This window comes from Punica granatum, chromosome 1 (assembly GCF_007655135.1).
Source record: "Punica granatum isolate Tunisia-2019 chromosome 1, ASM765513v2, whole genome shotgun sequence".
NCBI lineage: Eukaryota > Viridiplantae > Streptophyta > Magnoliopsida > Myrtales > Lythraceae > Punica > Punica granatum.
This window is the reverse complement of record NC_045127.1, coordinates 45719727-45735787: the sequence shown is the minus strand read 5'-3', so window position 1 is coordinate 45735787 and position 16061 is coordinate 45719727. Positions and strand designations below refer to the sequence as shown.

The 16061-nt window shown below is 34.0% G+C and overlaps 1 protein-coding gene across 1 annotated transcript; it reads right to left on the bottom strand.

Annotated features, from left to right (window-relative positions):
- Positions 1-11836: 11836 nt before the first annotated feature.
- Positions 11837-14818, bottom strand: LOC116193136. Its single transcript, XM_031521907.1, has 5 exons — positions 14469-14818; positions 13969-14030; positions 13179-13269; positions 12910-13012; positions 11837-12836 (listed from the first exon to the last, which is right to left on the bottom strand). Exons 1-5 carry the CDS (start codon positions 14606-14608, stop codon positions 12138-12140), a joined length of 1095 nt encoding a protein of 364 aa, XP_031377767.1. The 5' UTR covers positions 14609-14818; the 3' UTR covers positions 11837-12137.
- Between the last annotated feature and the right edge of the window lie 1243 nt (positions 14819-16061).

Below are 16061 nucleotides of genomic sequence, written 5' to 3'. Positions count from 1 at the left end.
GAATGGTATTGAAGTACAGCACAAGGAATTGATCATAAATGGAGGCCAGTGAGCGGAAAAAGAAGACTCGAGATCATATGTGCTTTGAGTCTTTTACACACTTGTGCTAGAAGTTGAGGACCAGATAAATAAGGATCTACACAGGATTTTGTATAGGATTATCGGTCGTAAGGAGGATTGTATAATTATAATCTTGCTGTGGCCAGATTGTGGCCAATTTGGTTGTTCTTTAGGCCAGATAAAAGCTTCTAACCGGATTTTCTTATTAGTAAAAGATTGAGAGTGTTTTAATGGGTTTTTCCGAAATTATATTATTTCACAGAACAAACATTTTACCAAAGATTTTTTTTTCTTCGACAAATTAATGAATGTTCATTGATAACAAAAACGGATATTAAAAGCAGCTCATGTGCGGTCCAGCAGAGCGGGAGGAGTCCTTCGGAAGGAGGATGGTGTCTGGATCGCGGGTTTTGCGAGAAATGTTGGGATTGCAACGGCAGTAGTGGCGGAGTTATGGGGAGTGCTTTCAGGATTGGAGCTGGCATGGGAGCTCGGTTATCGGCTTGTTTTATTGGAAGTTGACTCTTTATTAGTCACTCCTCTCATCGCTGGTAGTGGGCCGAGAGCACCACAATTGAGAACCATAGTTCGGGAGATTCGTTCGTGGCTTGAGCGTGACTGGCAGGTTGAAGTCAGTCATCAGTACCGGGAAGGGAATTCTGTAGCGGATTGGATGGCACGATGGTCACTTAGCCTACCCTTGGGGTTACACATTCAACATATTCCACCGCCGGAAGTTAGAGCTCTACTTGCTGGAGATATTATTGGGGCTGCCTTACCCCGTCTTTGTTCGATTTAGTTATTTGTATATTTGCTTTCTGTTTTGTCCTCGGGCTTCGGCCCCCTATCAACCGAAAAAAAAAAAAAGAAAAAAGAAAAAAGCAGTTCATGTGCAATACATGTGGCATGGGACACATGAAAAAGAACAAATTTTGTTAGTACAAGATCCGTTATCATTATACATAGGCATATATATTGATTCACATCATGTCCAACCAAACCACCCCCCGGGGTCATTTACTTTTGGTTTATTAGGACGCGTTTGGTGAATTTTCAACAATTAAATTATTAATAATGCATATTCCCATCAAGGTGGGAATACATATTTCCATCCCTGATAGTAATCTATATTATCATTCGAGTGGGAATATGAGAGTGAAAATGTGAATTACAATGGTTCAACCAAACAAAAAAATTTATAAGCTCGAGGAATTTAAATCAACTTTTTGGGATTCCATAGGGATTTCCGTGTACCAAATGCCGTTTTAATGTTAGTTAACTTAGTTGTCTTTTATTTTTCTCCTTTCTTCTAAGTTCTATAGCTCGTGGTGCATGAGGGCATTCTCTTTACATTCGTGTCACTTGAGAGAGGCTCGAATCTTGAATTTCTTGTATTCAATTTTGACCCGACATCGACATGAAGATGCCCGTAAAACAAAACTGGAACCGAACCGAATGTGTCTGTGAACACTTGCCCTCACTCTTTCATTTCCACGAGCTTAAAGCAACCGAGCTATCGGACGAATTCCGGGTCTCTATCTTAGCATAAGTTTCAGACTTTTCAGAAGTGTTTTAATATCTAAAGCGCATGCTAATTACTAGGTAGTCTAGAGAACCAAACTTTAGCTCATCTTGAAAACATTAACCACACGCTCCTTTTATCTTTATATCCCTTCGGCCGTCTTCTTCCTAAGATTGCGAACACAGCAACAAATACAAAAATGACACATGTACTTAATCGAATAATTCTTGCATGTATATACGTACATATATATATGTTATCGATGAATTCGTTTGGTTGACAATTCAATTCAAAGTAAATGGTCGGTTCTTTTTTATCACAAAAGTTTGGAACTTTGCTAAGACGTCCTTTCATCACTTCTCCTTTCCCATTTTTTAAGTACTTTGGTAATCCACCATCTTCATCTCCGGCCTCGTGTCTGAAGATGACATTTTCTTAATGGTTTTCTAACAAAATTTATTTCTAATTTTTTACATAAATTTACTGCTCAAAATCTTTGTAATTTACTCTTTCCCCCACTATGTCCCCATTACCTTCTTTTTATTTTATTTTATTTAAACTTTTTGCTGCATCTTCTTCCTCAGAAATTGCCCAACCCTTTGATTGAATTCACAGATTACAATCCATCTTTTGAGATCGCCAACCACTTTCGGTTGTAGGGTCAAAACCATATATCCTCCATTTAAACTAAACCTTGTTTTTTCTCCTTTTATTTCCATGATCTTGTACAAAAATAAAAAAAAAAAACCTAATAAACGAGAACAAATAATCTTATCATGAGAATTAAACTCGAAACCTCTAAATTAGCAAGCGAGAGTGTTGGTCATCACATTATATTTATTTCCCTTCTCAAATTTTCCTTATGATTTGTCCTTAGGGGTGAAGAAGACTTTTAATCTAGAAAAAGTGATGCAGTAGGATAAGTTCAGTGCATCTTTTTTATTTATTCTCAGCAAGGTAAGGGCAGCCACCCATTGAATAAAAATGGTGGAGGTCCCCCAGCCCAAAGAAATGATATATCTAAATATATGCACATCTTGTCATGAAATATCGTTCAAAGTAATCTGAGATCTCCAAGGAAAAAGCTATAAGGTCACAACCAAATACTAAATTCATAGAATGAATCTTTCTTTCTACGTAATTTGCATGTATCTATCAAAAAATAACCGATAAATTTAAAATAAACTTTATTTTTTCGGTACATATTTCGAGAATTTACTGATTAGAGAATTTACCTTGAAGGTAATTTGGTACTTTTGGTGACGTTTCCTAGTAAAAATATTTGATTATTTACCATCCATGCATGTCAAGGGTGAAAGCGCAACAAACTATATATATATATATATTGCAGTGTTACCTTTCTCCACCAAACGCTACTGATGCAACTTGTCGACATTAGTTAGGGCTGAAAAATGCCAAACATCAATTTATTAATAATGTATATGGTAAGTTATCCTACACGGAAAGGCGATTAGATTGATTTACAACATTAGCTAGCTTATTGCATGTGCTTGCATATTTTTGTTTTTATCAATGGTATGGTACATGTGCTAAATTCAAGTAACATATCAATCGATTTTCTTCATATTAGGTCTTTAAGTTCTGAATACAAAATTACGGTATCACAATTAAGGAGTATGAGGTACAATCTTAATAATTAATTCCGACCTGGACCCAAAACCGGATTGGACAGATTTCGTCCATTTAATTTCATATGTAGTGACTCCGATCCATCAAATAAAACAAAAGAAATTAAATAACTTTTCTTTTGGACCGAGCTGTATATATTGTCGAGCCAACCAAGTTTGAAAAGATAAACATCTTAATTATATATAGTTGATGTGGTTAAGGAACGGAAGGACAATTTTTTAAGCTCATTATGGCTTTACAAGTCGGCCTAGATTCATTGCTTTATGTTGAATTATTTGGGTTGATCAGTTCTGGACACGCGCATTAGTTCTTGGAAAAAAAAACGCGGATCATCGACTCTTGATAGCTTAGCCAATCCACATATAAAGGTCAATTATCATTTGGTCATTGTCTTGTGTGTATGACAACAATGTGGGCTACTTATACATTATACATACATATATATATATATATATATTGTGTGTGTATCATCCAATGTATGTCACATTTTGGCAGTATATTGTTAAGAAAAGATTAGTCTCAGGATTTGACTTGCCAACTTACTTCATTTAGTACGTTGTATCTGTTTCGTTTTGATAACATGATATGTATATATATCGTCTCAATACTTTGCATCAATGGTGATCTTATTTGACCTTAAGAAGAATCGACCTGCTTGGGGAAAATATAGGAGGGAGATAGAGGGGTCATATAGGAACATAAGACCGGAAGATTGTATATTCAGATTTCTTTTAACAAGTGATACTTTGAAATTTTCAGATGTTCAATTGTAAGTTTCCTATCATCAATCTCGGACTTTTTTTTTCCCCCTTTTCTCATCTTTTTGCTCTAAGAACTAATTATTAAGATGTGAATACAACAATTGATTTGAAAAATAATTCTTGCATGTGCCTTCATTGGTAATAATTGAATTATTATTAATCTTATATTTTGACAAAAACAATATATTTTTTGGGGCTGGGAAGACAAATTAAGTTAATATTTGTATCTTACCATATGCCCTCAAATAGACCCATCAATTATCTTTTTCGTTTTCATTTTCACTTGTAGAAGAAAAAATCTCGATTATTCCCAAAGTAATATAATCCTTGATAAAATCTGACATCAATGGATCGGCTTTAAACTCTAATTAATCCCGGACAGATTACTTGTCAATTGTCATCTTGAATTTATTCAATAAAATAAGCCAACTAAATTATGTGAAATAATATATATATATATAGCTATATATATGTGTTAATATTTTTGTGATTTATAGGAGAGAGCATCCCGATATTGAGCGCATCGCGATTTTCATGTGGAGAGAACGATAGTTTGTCAGCGGCATTGCTGCATTTCGTCGTCGACATTGACGATTCATAGTAAATGAGACACAGATCCGACAAAAATAATGGAGTCCTGTTAATTATTTGTTTAGGACATCTATATCACATACATTAAGTAGGATTAAAAAGATAATTTTAAATGTCATAAATATAAATGTGTAAATAATATCCAGGACTAAAAATACTATCTACATATAAAGTTGTATTCACCCTAATAAATCGGGGTAGAATGGTAAATGTCTTTATTAATTATGCAATATAGATTTTTAATCACAATAATAATAACAACAACAATAATTATTATAAATAAATATATATATATATATATATCTAATAATAAATGTCGTAATAAATAATTAAATAATTATTATTATTGTCAATAAACAAATAAATATATTAATCACTTATCGTTATTTCATAAGTAACTAAATATTCATAATTTAAGGATTTCATTAATAAACAATTATTAATTTTAAGAAAATTGGGAATTATTTAACATTTAAAATAAATTTTAAAAATTATTGTTAGCTTTATAAAAGTTCAATCAAGAAATCTCACATGGAACACATTTTATCGAAAATTATTCAAACTCGCGAAACTTGATACATGAAATGTGATTTAGAATAAGAATCAGCTTAATACTAACTTTAAAAATTTATAGATTTTATGATTATTATTATTTCATTAATTAAAGCTAAGAATTTTAAATTTTTAGGATTTTTAAATTATTTTTCTATATATTAGATTGATGGTTGTGATTATATATATGAAGTATTTTACATGAATTATTTGCTTGAACTCTTCCATTAATATTATTTAGTATGGTTTTGAAATTGACCCAACTGAAGTTTATATAGTATAAAAAATAAATCTTCTATACACCAATAAAAATTATAAAATGATAACAATTCATGCAATACACGGGTTCAATAACCTAATCTCAAAGAAAATAAATACTATATTAATGATATATTTACATGAAATAAATGCAAATAAAGAGTGACATAATTGTAAATATATGTATACAATTAATACATATATACCCAAAAAATAGAATTTTTTTAAAAAATTATCCTCAAGATATAGATAATTGTATGAGATTTTGTTAAAATAAATATATACTTTGATCTGTCATGAAAATAATTGAGTCATTTTAGCTAAATTTATACAAATTTAAGCTAACTTTATATATATGTATAAACTTGACTATAATTAATGGATTAGAGTGTATATGTGCCTTATATGTATATGTAACTTTATATATATGTGTCTCAGTGAAAAGGTATTATATATAATAGTCCTGAAACCGGTATAACGGTTATTCAAATTTTTAATAATATGCTAAAGCACAATTCTGATAAGAATATCTCTATAGACATATTTAAACATGTTCAAATAATACAAAACATGAACTAAACAATGGTTATGACTGATTTACCATCTATATAATCATTAACTAAAAACAACATAAATTTACTTTTTATAATTATTTTTTATCTTAATTTTTTAAACAATATGAAATACAATTCTGATAAGAATATATTTACAGACTTATTAGAGCATGTTCATATCATACAAAATATGAATTAAGAATTGGTTATTGGTGATTCACTATCTATGTGATCATGAACTAAAGAAAATGTAAATTTACTTTTATTTTTTTTTATTTTCATAGGAAAATGCAAAATCAATTACTAATCATAAAAATTCATGGTCATATTAAATAATGGAGACTTGAAGAGTCAATCAATGAGAATACCCGAAAAGCTTATGTGGAAGGCTCTCGTAGATCGAATAAAGAGTTCTCGTTCGCAAAATCCTACTTTAATTATATACAATAAAATAGAAAAAAAAAGTCCTAATAGTATCATGTAATTTTCTCATAAAATAACTTGAGACCAACTTTACTATACTAGAACTTTACCATAAAAAAATGATTAAGAAAAATGCATATAGAGCCATTAATCGATTTAGGTATACAAAATTCAAGCAATCTTTATATAGGAAAAAGTGATGTGAATACATAAATTAAAACCTATACCAAAAAAATAATATAAAATATGTTAAAATTATATAAGAGAATATATATTTACTTACTTTTATACAACTATATACCCCTAGTATGAAAGTTGTCTAAGGTTCAGTAAATTATCTAATGATAATATTCAGTTTGGTAGTTTTATACATAAGAAGGGTATAATGGAAAATAAAAACTAAAGAAAGAGAGAATATTTGAATATCAAAAAGTAGGAAGAAGGAAGAAAAGATAAGTCTAACATGCAACAAATAAAAGAAAAAGGGAGAGAAAACCAAAAAATATGAAAGTTGAATGGAGAGTTTCGAACATGGGACATAGAGTGCAAATAGCCATATCTCTACCACACAACACCAATAAACTTATGTCCACTTCTCGCTTTCCTTAAATTTTTTAATTACTTTAGGGGGTCTAAGTAGTAAAATGCAGGAATAGGAAGAGTCTATCCTTACGAGGTTCCCAAACTTATCAAATTGCTCTTGTAGCACAATTTTGTCACTCGAGTAGAGGCCTTCCGTCACACGATATCGGGGAGTCTGAATTATGTACCTATAGTAGATTTGTAGAGAAATACATTAGGTCAATAATTTAAATTGTTAAACATGATAATAAAAAATTAATTCTAATATATATTAATATATATTAAATATATTGTAATTCATAGATTAGTAAGACATTATTATAAATAACAATAGTAAATATGAAATACATTAATTCGAATCATTATTAATAAACATTCGTAATCTTAGGAAAATAAAATTTATATTTATATGAATTTAAATTTTACTGCCTAGTTTTTTAAAACTATTGCAAATTTTATAGAAGTTTCTCAAATGGAAATAGTTGATTCATTTTATTTAAAGTTATTCAAATTCAAGAAATTTAATGTATGAGATTTGACTAAGATTAGCACAACATATAGTGAAATTTTCTTCTTTTAAAAAAATAAAAGTTATCCTAAAAACTTTATTTATAACTCATCAAGATTTGAAGAGAAATCTTAATTAAGAGAATATTGTAGAGTATAATAGAGAGATCAATATTTGAAGAGATTACCCATGACAACAAAAGATAACGCGAAAGCAAGTGTAGTGAAAAAACTTATAGTTCCTAAATTTTTATTGGATTGAAAAATTGATAATTTTGAAAACGTACACCACTTTTTTCTTCTGCTTCTCCAACATATTTGTAATGTATGATCAAAATTCCTAAATATATTTGGATATAATTAGTATCGTATACTATATAAAAAAAACATATTTTCATGAAAATTTTTAAATTTAACTAAAACAATTAAGTTTGAATTATGTCAATCAAAATATATTTATCGTAAAAGTCCTATGCAATGCACGGGCAAAAAAATGCTATAAATTTAAATGGTCCCTAAATTTTGGTGTATATTCAATGAGAGTCCCCTCTCATTCAATTTGATCTGATTAAGGCCGTTTACTCACAAGCATCTAATATCATCCGTTTTCATGAGGAGTTTTGTTAGTTTCAGTATCGGCGGCCGAGAATTGTTTGTCCTAAATCAACACCACGAATTCTTGATTGATCGAGGAACTCATCCCAAATAAGTGACAACCTTCATTATCTCAATCAAGGGCTTTCAGCCGTGGATTGATGAAAAAGGATCTTGTCTTTATTAGAAATTTGTAGCGTTGTCACGACTTCTTCCTGCCCGAAATCAAGGGCAAATAAGAACCCTCAATTGAGGCCATGGAAGTTGGCAATCATAGATGGCAAGCTGCTGGATGGTGATAAATTTCCAATTAGATTGATCTAATTAATTTTATTGAAAGTGTGGAGCCTGTATTATATCGAACTCTGTGTAGGGATTTAACATAAAATATTCCAAAGTTCTAATCCATATAAGCAAGAGGAGGAAGCTCCAAGAAATTACTCTCAAGTAATCCATCTGCAAAAGTTTCATCGGTTACTTGTTTTTATTCACAATTATTTTTAATAGAAGAGGCAAATGTAACTTTATAATGGAATAGAAATTTTAATAACTAATAAAAGAATACGGGTATTCTTGCAACGAGAATCAGATGAACATCTTAATTACAAGATGAGAATATGTGTTACTACGTCACATATGTCATTTTTCTCTATTTTTATTTACAATAAATCATTAAATAATATGGTGCGTGCCTACATATTTTCATTTATTTTGTGTATTTTCTTAGAGGACACTTTTTGTAAGTTATCGAATACATTGAAACTTTTACAAATATTAAGAAAAAAATCAAGTCCTTTATTTTCTATGAAAAGGAAATTAATTCATCATGATTAATTAGACGATTATATTTTTATTGGTATATTTCAAAATCTATTCGTTAGAATGAGAATGCACTACCTATTGCTTCAATAGTCATTGAAAAAGAACAAAGTAAGAAAAGCAAGCAACTAGCTAGACGATAAATAAATTATGGGAAAGGTTCTTTTGAGAGAACAGGAATAATAGGCCATCCTAAAATTAATTAATTATTATTATAATATTAATGATTTTGAGTTTGTGATTGCGGTAATTCCTTGTCATATAGACTTCTCTATTTAAAGTGATGGTACTGAATTTAAAGTGAACTCAGCATTACATTTATCCTACAATTGGAATACCTCAACAAGGCATAGGGTAAAACTTACAATGAAAATGAGTCTTTTGAATAGAGCTAGGGAAAAAATGTGAGGGAAATACGAAGAGGCATGAAAGAAATTTGATATTACACCAAAATTCTTAAGGTTTTCTCTTTGTTTTTTTAAGAAAAATTCTCAAACGTCTGTGTTGTGTAAGAAAATACTAATAAAAGTATAATAAATAAGAAAAGAAAAGCATCAATAATTGATTCTTTTCACCATATTATCATAAGGTATGATCGATCCCGATTATCTTTTTCCCCTTGAGAACAAGACATGGAAAGGAAGATATTTATCCACTCATATTGGTGTTGGTGGTATTTGGGTGGAGAAGCATTTTGAGAGAGAATAAATAAAGCAAAATACAAAAAAGCACTCGTGATATTCCAATTAGAAAACCTCCAAAGCTACGGACGGTTCAAATTAGGGAAGTCAGCTTTATAGAGAAAAATAATAATAAATCAGAGAGATGAAATATCTTTTTCAATCTACAATAATAATGGATCATGCAACTTCAATCAATCATTTTTCTCTCTTTTCTGTAAAAAAAAAGAAGAAGATTTCTTCCACCAAAACATCAGCACCAATATATTCCATCTTATGAGTTAGATATGTGTACATACACAAACTTTGATTTCAAGGACAAGGAATACCATCTGAGGTCCTATGTTGGTTTTGGTCCTTTCTTAATTTATAGCAATTGAAATTGATATGTTTAGTTTGGCTCTATTATATGTCCCAAATATTTGCATACTTCAACTAAATGAAGGCGACAACCATGAGAGTGCTAAACAAATAAATTGAATTGGTAACGGAGTTAAATTTGATTTTATTTGATTTAGTTTGATTTTAAAAGATGATGATAAAAGTAGTTGGAAAAAGCATGCGAGAGAATTTGAAAAAGAAGATAAAAAAGTAATGATTGTGTTGTTGAATTAAGAAAAAAATATTGAAATTGAAAAAAAATATTGAATAGTTGAGATAATTTAGTATTAAAAAATTAATTTAAATAATATATAAGAAAAAGTATGAGAGAGAATTTGAAAAAAAAATAAAAAAGTAATGATTATATTGTTGAATTGAGGAAAAAATAAAGTTAAGTTAAGTTAAGTTAAATAAAATTTGATTTTGTTTCAAACGTATCTTGGCGTAAGAAACATCGTACTTTCAACATTTTACTAATTTAAATGATACTGAATCATCTCATATAAAGTAAATATTTTAGATGGAGTGTATAATTTTCGCATCATACGTATATCTTTTCTATATATATATATATATATATTTGACAAATTATATCTCAATGCATCTGATCTGATTACGCATATCAATAATTTCGATTTCGTTTCGGAATATTGGAGGATGACAATTTTTCTCTACCACTCAACTTTAAAATTGAAAGACCATTGGATAGTCCCATCTGCCCACTAAACTATCATCCACAAGACATCCTTGGACCTCTCTTCCTCTAATTGCGGTTTCAAAGTCAAAACATGTGAAAGTTTATCGAAAGAGAGTGTGGGCCATTTGATGATGTCTCTCCTTTAATAAGGTCAATTGTGGAGCAAAACCAGTTGAGCTCGATTGGCCTTAAGATTTGTTTAATCTCATTTTCCTAATTCCTACATATGTAGTGATATATCCTTCGTATTTCCTCGTCGTTTAATTATAGCGCATCAATATGCTTATCATTACAAGATTGAATTGCGCCATTGTAGATTGAATTGCACAATTTTATGAAAAAGTTTTTGTCACGTTTGGTGTTGATACTCAAATAGGTATCAAGATTATGCTCGGTACAAAAAATCCAAAAGACGATGTTATGGATTTTTCATCGTAGTAACCCGATTTAAGTCACATTTCTATTTTGGTTCATTTCAATTTCTTGGTATCTAAAGTAACCAAGAAGTTTGAAGTTTGAGCCAATAGATAATTGAATAAGGCAGCCATTAAACACTTTTTTTTTTTTTTTTGGTGATCAGCCATTAAACTTGGCTCATGAGAGCATCAGGAGCACTTTGGAATTACAGGCTGATGCTCAACGCAGCCCAATTCGGCCCACTTTTGGGCCCATTAGAATAACCGATTTGAAATAACACTAATTAGATTAATTTGGGCCCAGCCCAAGAAAGCTCAGCAACGCTGAACCAAGGAATCGGGGTGGCAAAATCTGGAGGGAATTGGATGAAGAGTATTCAAATGGAGAGATGTCATATCCTCCTCCTACCTCCTCATCATAATGGATAATTGTATAACGCAGCTGGGGGTTGGTTGGTGATCTGCTATTAAACTTGGGTCCACAAAGCCCAATTCGGCCCACTTACGGGCCCACTATAATACTATGACTTTGTAAAAGAACGCCAATTAGATCAATTTGGGCCCAGCCCAAGAAAGATCAGCAACATCAATTTGGGCCCTGCCTAAGAAAGCTCAGCAACCCCAGACCAAGGAATCGGGGGCGGCCCATGAACTCATTTATTTATTTATTTATTTATTTATCTATCCTACGTTTGAATGGCAAAATTTGGAGGGAATTCGATGAGGGGAATTCGAATGGCGAGATGTTACATCCTCCGACCTCCTCTTGTCATAATGGAGAATTTCTCGCACGGTGTCAAAATAATTATTTCATCATCAATCATAATTCGAAAAAAATTCCTATCCCGATACATGGAATTCGAGGAATCACCCCGAATCATCTCCTTCCATCTGCCTCCGAATCCTTCCAGCCAAACATATTGGAGTTTCTCACTAGAGACAGAAGCGGAGAGGGGGAAGTAACGAAACTACATCAGGGGATTTATCTCAGCATAAAATGATACAACTTCTACCATAATTCATGACCTATGATAAACCTAGAACACAACATCTATCGACAGACTCATTTATCTTTAGCGCTTCTGAAAATCTACACACCCTCTATCTGATCAAGGGAAGAAAATTGCGCATCAATGCAGTTGACGGTTTGCTGGTCAATTTCGACGGGACTAACCAATTTTGGCTGGAAATAAGCAGAGGCCTGCCCGACCACTCCATCATCCTCCTCGACCTGCCCGTGAGATTTCTCAGTGCTCTCTGATGCAGTTTCAGTGGACCCCTTTTGAGGATTAAGCAACTGAGCCTTTAACTCCAAACAAGATTTCAGATCCTCCTCCGTTCGAGCTTTGCTCAGCTTCTCATTAAGCTCTACAATAGTTGAGGTCTTCTCAACATGCAGAGTTTTCAACTTGGGTCTCTTAATGAGCCCATTTTGGTCGGCCGAATCACTGAAATCATCTCCCACTTCTCGTTTTTTAAGCTTCTTTAAACCCCGATCAACAATATGCTGAATCCTCTTTCTGAAGTTCTCTTTCCTTGTTTCGTTGGATCTTAACTTCAATTTCATCTCCAAAATCATCCTTTCGGAGTTCTCTGAAGGAGCAGGGTTAGAATCTGTCTCAGATGAATCTCTTACTGAATGTTCTGCAACAGATTCCACGGAAAAGACCTCCTTGAGGAGGCCAACGTTTTGCAGGTACCGATCAAAGGATTCATTTTCTAATTCTATGTTTCTGTCCTGAAATTCCTTTAACTTCGAAAACCTCCATTCATTTATGGCTGCAACATCCTGAGAATCTTTGGAAAGTCAGAATCCAATCATTCCCATGCCAAAAGACGAGAACAAATTGTAGAATCCGTACCTTTTTAGTTAGAGGTTTCCTAGAACGGACTGGCATATGGACATTATTGAACTGAGCAAAGTTACTTGAAAGTTGCCTAAGAGATGCAACTCTGAGTGAACTCCTGAAAATGAAAGAAAGGATCCCATGTAAATCACCCTTTTGCTGCAGTCCTTACTTTAGCTCGATCAATAACTAGTAAGTATAAATACAAATGGAAGAAAACAGAAGCATATAACCGAATAAATTGGAGCACTCATTAAAAAGAGAACCAGATAATTCCAACTTACCCGGCTGACGATGGCTCAGTGGAGTGCTGGTTAAACAGAGGAGGGCTTGAAGCTGGGGTCTTGTCCGGGAAAGTTGCATTTGCTTTGAGCACTGAATTTGAAAAGGAGGAAATTTGCATCAGAAAATGAGAAAAACGGAATAAGGAAAATGTGATACGAATTCCAAACAGACCACAATGTGTCAACATCTTGCAAACACAATCTGTACCAAGGTTTCTGCTATTGACCATCTATGGCTCGCAGAAATTTCAAACCACCCATATTTCAGGATGTTAGTAATTTACAAACAAAATACTAAAGAAACTTACATTCAAAAACTCATGGTCAGACATCAATTTCTTAAGGAAACCTTCTTCTCAAATCAGGAAATGAAACATCTAACTTCCTTGTCGGAGACCACAGTTTAGGATTTTTTACTTTCCCACATCAATTTGTTCTACTTGGAAAGACAAATTAGCAGTAGAAGTAAATACAAGAAGAAGAATTGTGACTGCGTAACAAAGCTACTCGGATAACGCATTACTATCACAGGGAATTCCTCAAAGATTGCGTCCATTGTTAAATAAATGCAACTTCAACATGCTAATTGTCGAAAGCGAAAACACGTCAAACTAGCTAGTAACAAGCATGTCCGTTGCTATACGCTTTCAAGCCAAGGAGCACGGGGACAACTCAGTACCATTTTAATCACAAAACCAAATATCATCAGTTTTATTATTCAACAAAGAAAATTGAATAAACAAAAACAGAATTCCCCATCACAAAACTGCATAAGTTGAGAAATAGCTACCGTGGATATGACAAGGATTCTGTGCTCTGGAACAACAGCTCTTGCACGACTGATAAGGGCACCTGCAAAACAATTCGACCCTGTCAAAATACAACCGAACAAGCCTATACTGCTAAATGTAATACGACTTGCCTTTATCCAACCTCCCGGCTAACCGATATGAACAATTCACGACTCTGAGAGAAATACGTCCGACAATACTAAAATGTAATATGACTCGCCTTTGTCCAACCTCCCGGCTAACTGATACGAACAATTTGCGACTCTGTGCATTGAACAATGAAATTGCAGCAAATATTCTCCCATACAGAAGAGATTCAATTTCAATTGAGATAATTGAAGGAACAAGGTCAGACCCAACACTACTACGGAGCCTACACATTAGAGCAAAAGGACGACCTCAAGAACACCTTCAACCATAATACGAGCAGCTCAAGCAATGCAACATCGGCAGATATTAGCATGGAGGGAACCAAAGAAGAGGTGAAAGCATGTATGACCTGGAGCGGGCGACATTGCCGCACTGTATGCACTTGGGCTTGTTGAGGCCGCGAAGAGTCTTCGGCGGCGTGTGCGCAGCTGCGAACCCGGCGGTCGTGGTGGCGCCGGTGTTGCCCTGGGCAGGCGACGCGGCCGCCATGTGGAGGGGCGGCCTAGGTCAGCCGAATCTCCAAACCCCAACCGGAGAGTGGGATTCCCGGGAACGAGACCGCCACCGACCTTGAGTTGTCAACGGCGCTGGACGCTTTTCCGGCCAATGGATATCGGAGCCGGCGATTAATTAAACGAATTGGTGGTCGAGTGCGGAGCGGGCCTCTAGGAACGAGGGATCGGGGCCGCTGGTAGAAACGGGTCACGGCGTTTATAGTTTTGCAATATTAGCAAAAAGGGGCTTCGGGTCACGGCCCAAACATTTAGAAAAAGTTCAATATGGGCCCTATAGTTTTCTTTTATCGCCAAAATGCTCCCTGCAGTTTCATTTGTGTCAATTCCTCCCCATAATTATAGGAAACTGTCTCAAATTTCACGAGCTTTTCAACTTTAAACCGAAGTTCAGAGGAAACTTTAGCACTATAGCTAGGTTAATTGTCGATCATAGCTTCATGTAATGTCTAGTCGATTTAAAATATCGTGTTACCGAGACAAATTCTTGTCAGTCTATTCTTGATCAGCTCGACCTTTCTCAAGCTCGTAATAGAGGCAAAGTTGAAACAAGTAGCTCCCAGTTGATTTTGAGCTTGATTTCATTTCAATGAATCCCGAGCACATCAAGCACCCTTTCCAAACTTTGTACAATTGGGCTTGAACTTAAGCTCGACTGTGCTCGGTTATTGAAGCTCTAATGCAGAGGGCTAGAGGATACTGCATTGTCATATTGGTTAAACAGACAAACCTCATTCAATTATAGCTGTTGATAGATCTCAACATTCCACGGGTTGTCTCTAGAAGAATCTCTCTTCATGAATGAATGGTTTGTGTCCGAACACCGAATGTGCAGGTACAACATGAAGCCATCTCTGTGAATCGGTTTGGGTTCCTTCGTGCTTTTTCACTGGTGCTGTCCAGTACAGTTTAAATGCCAAGATTATCTTCTCCTTCTCTTGGGGTCCTTTCTCATGGTCCACGATTCTCGTATCATATTGCATCCAATCGATGATGCTCTTAATCCTTACCAGTATATAGAAATCGTCCCAGAATATTATGCTGCCCTTCAGGCCTCGGTATTCTATCCATTTCCAGTAGAATGTCTTCCATCTTAATTACTCCTGGTTGAAAAGGTACCATTGATGCTTCAGAAACCATCAGGTTGTCGTTGTCGTATTGTAAGCACATAGACATAATCTTACCAGTTTTGATACGTTCCAATGAGACCCCTCTCATAGATGGCACCAAGAGTGTTAACTCTAGCATTGACCGGGACAGCATTCATGACTTAGATCGGATCGCCCGCAAGGGCAGCTGCAAAATCTCCGAGGAAAGCCCCAGTGTCTGCAACTGTTAGTCGAGGGAATGGTAGTACGATACTCTCTTTTCCGCAGCTCCATGTCTTCCCTGAAAACCTCTGCCATGACCCCCTCGAGTCCTCCATTGAT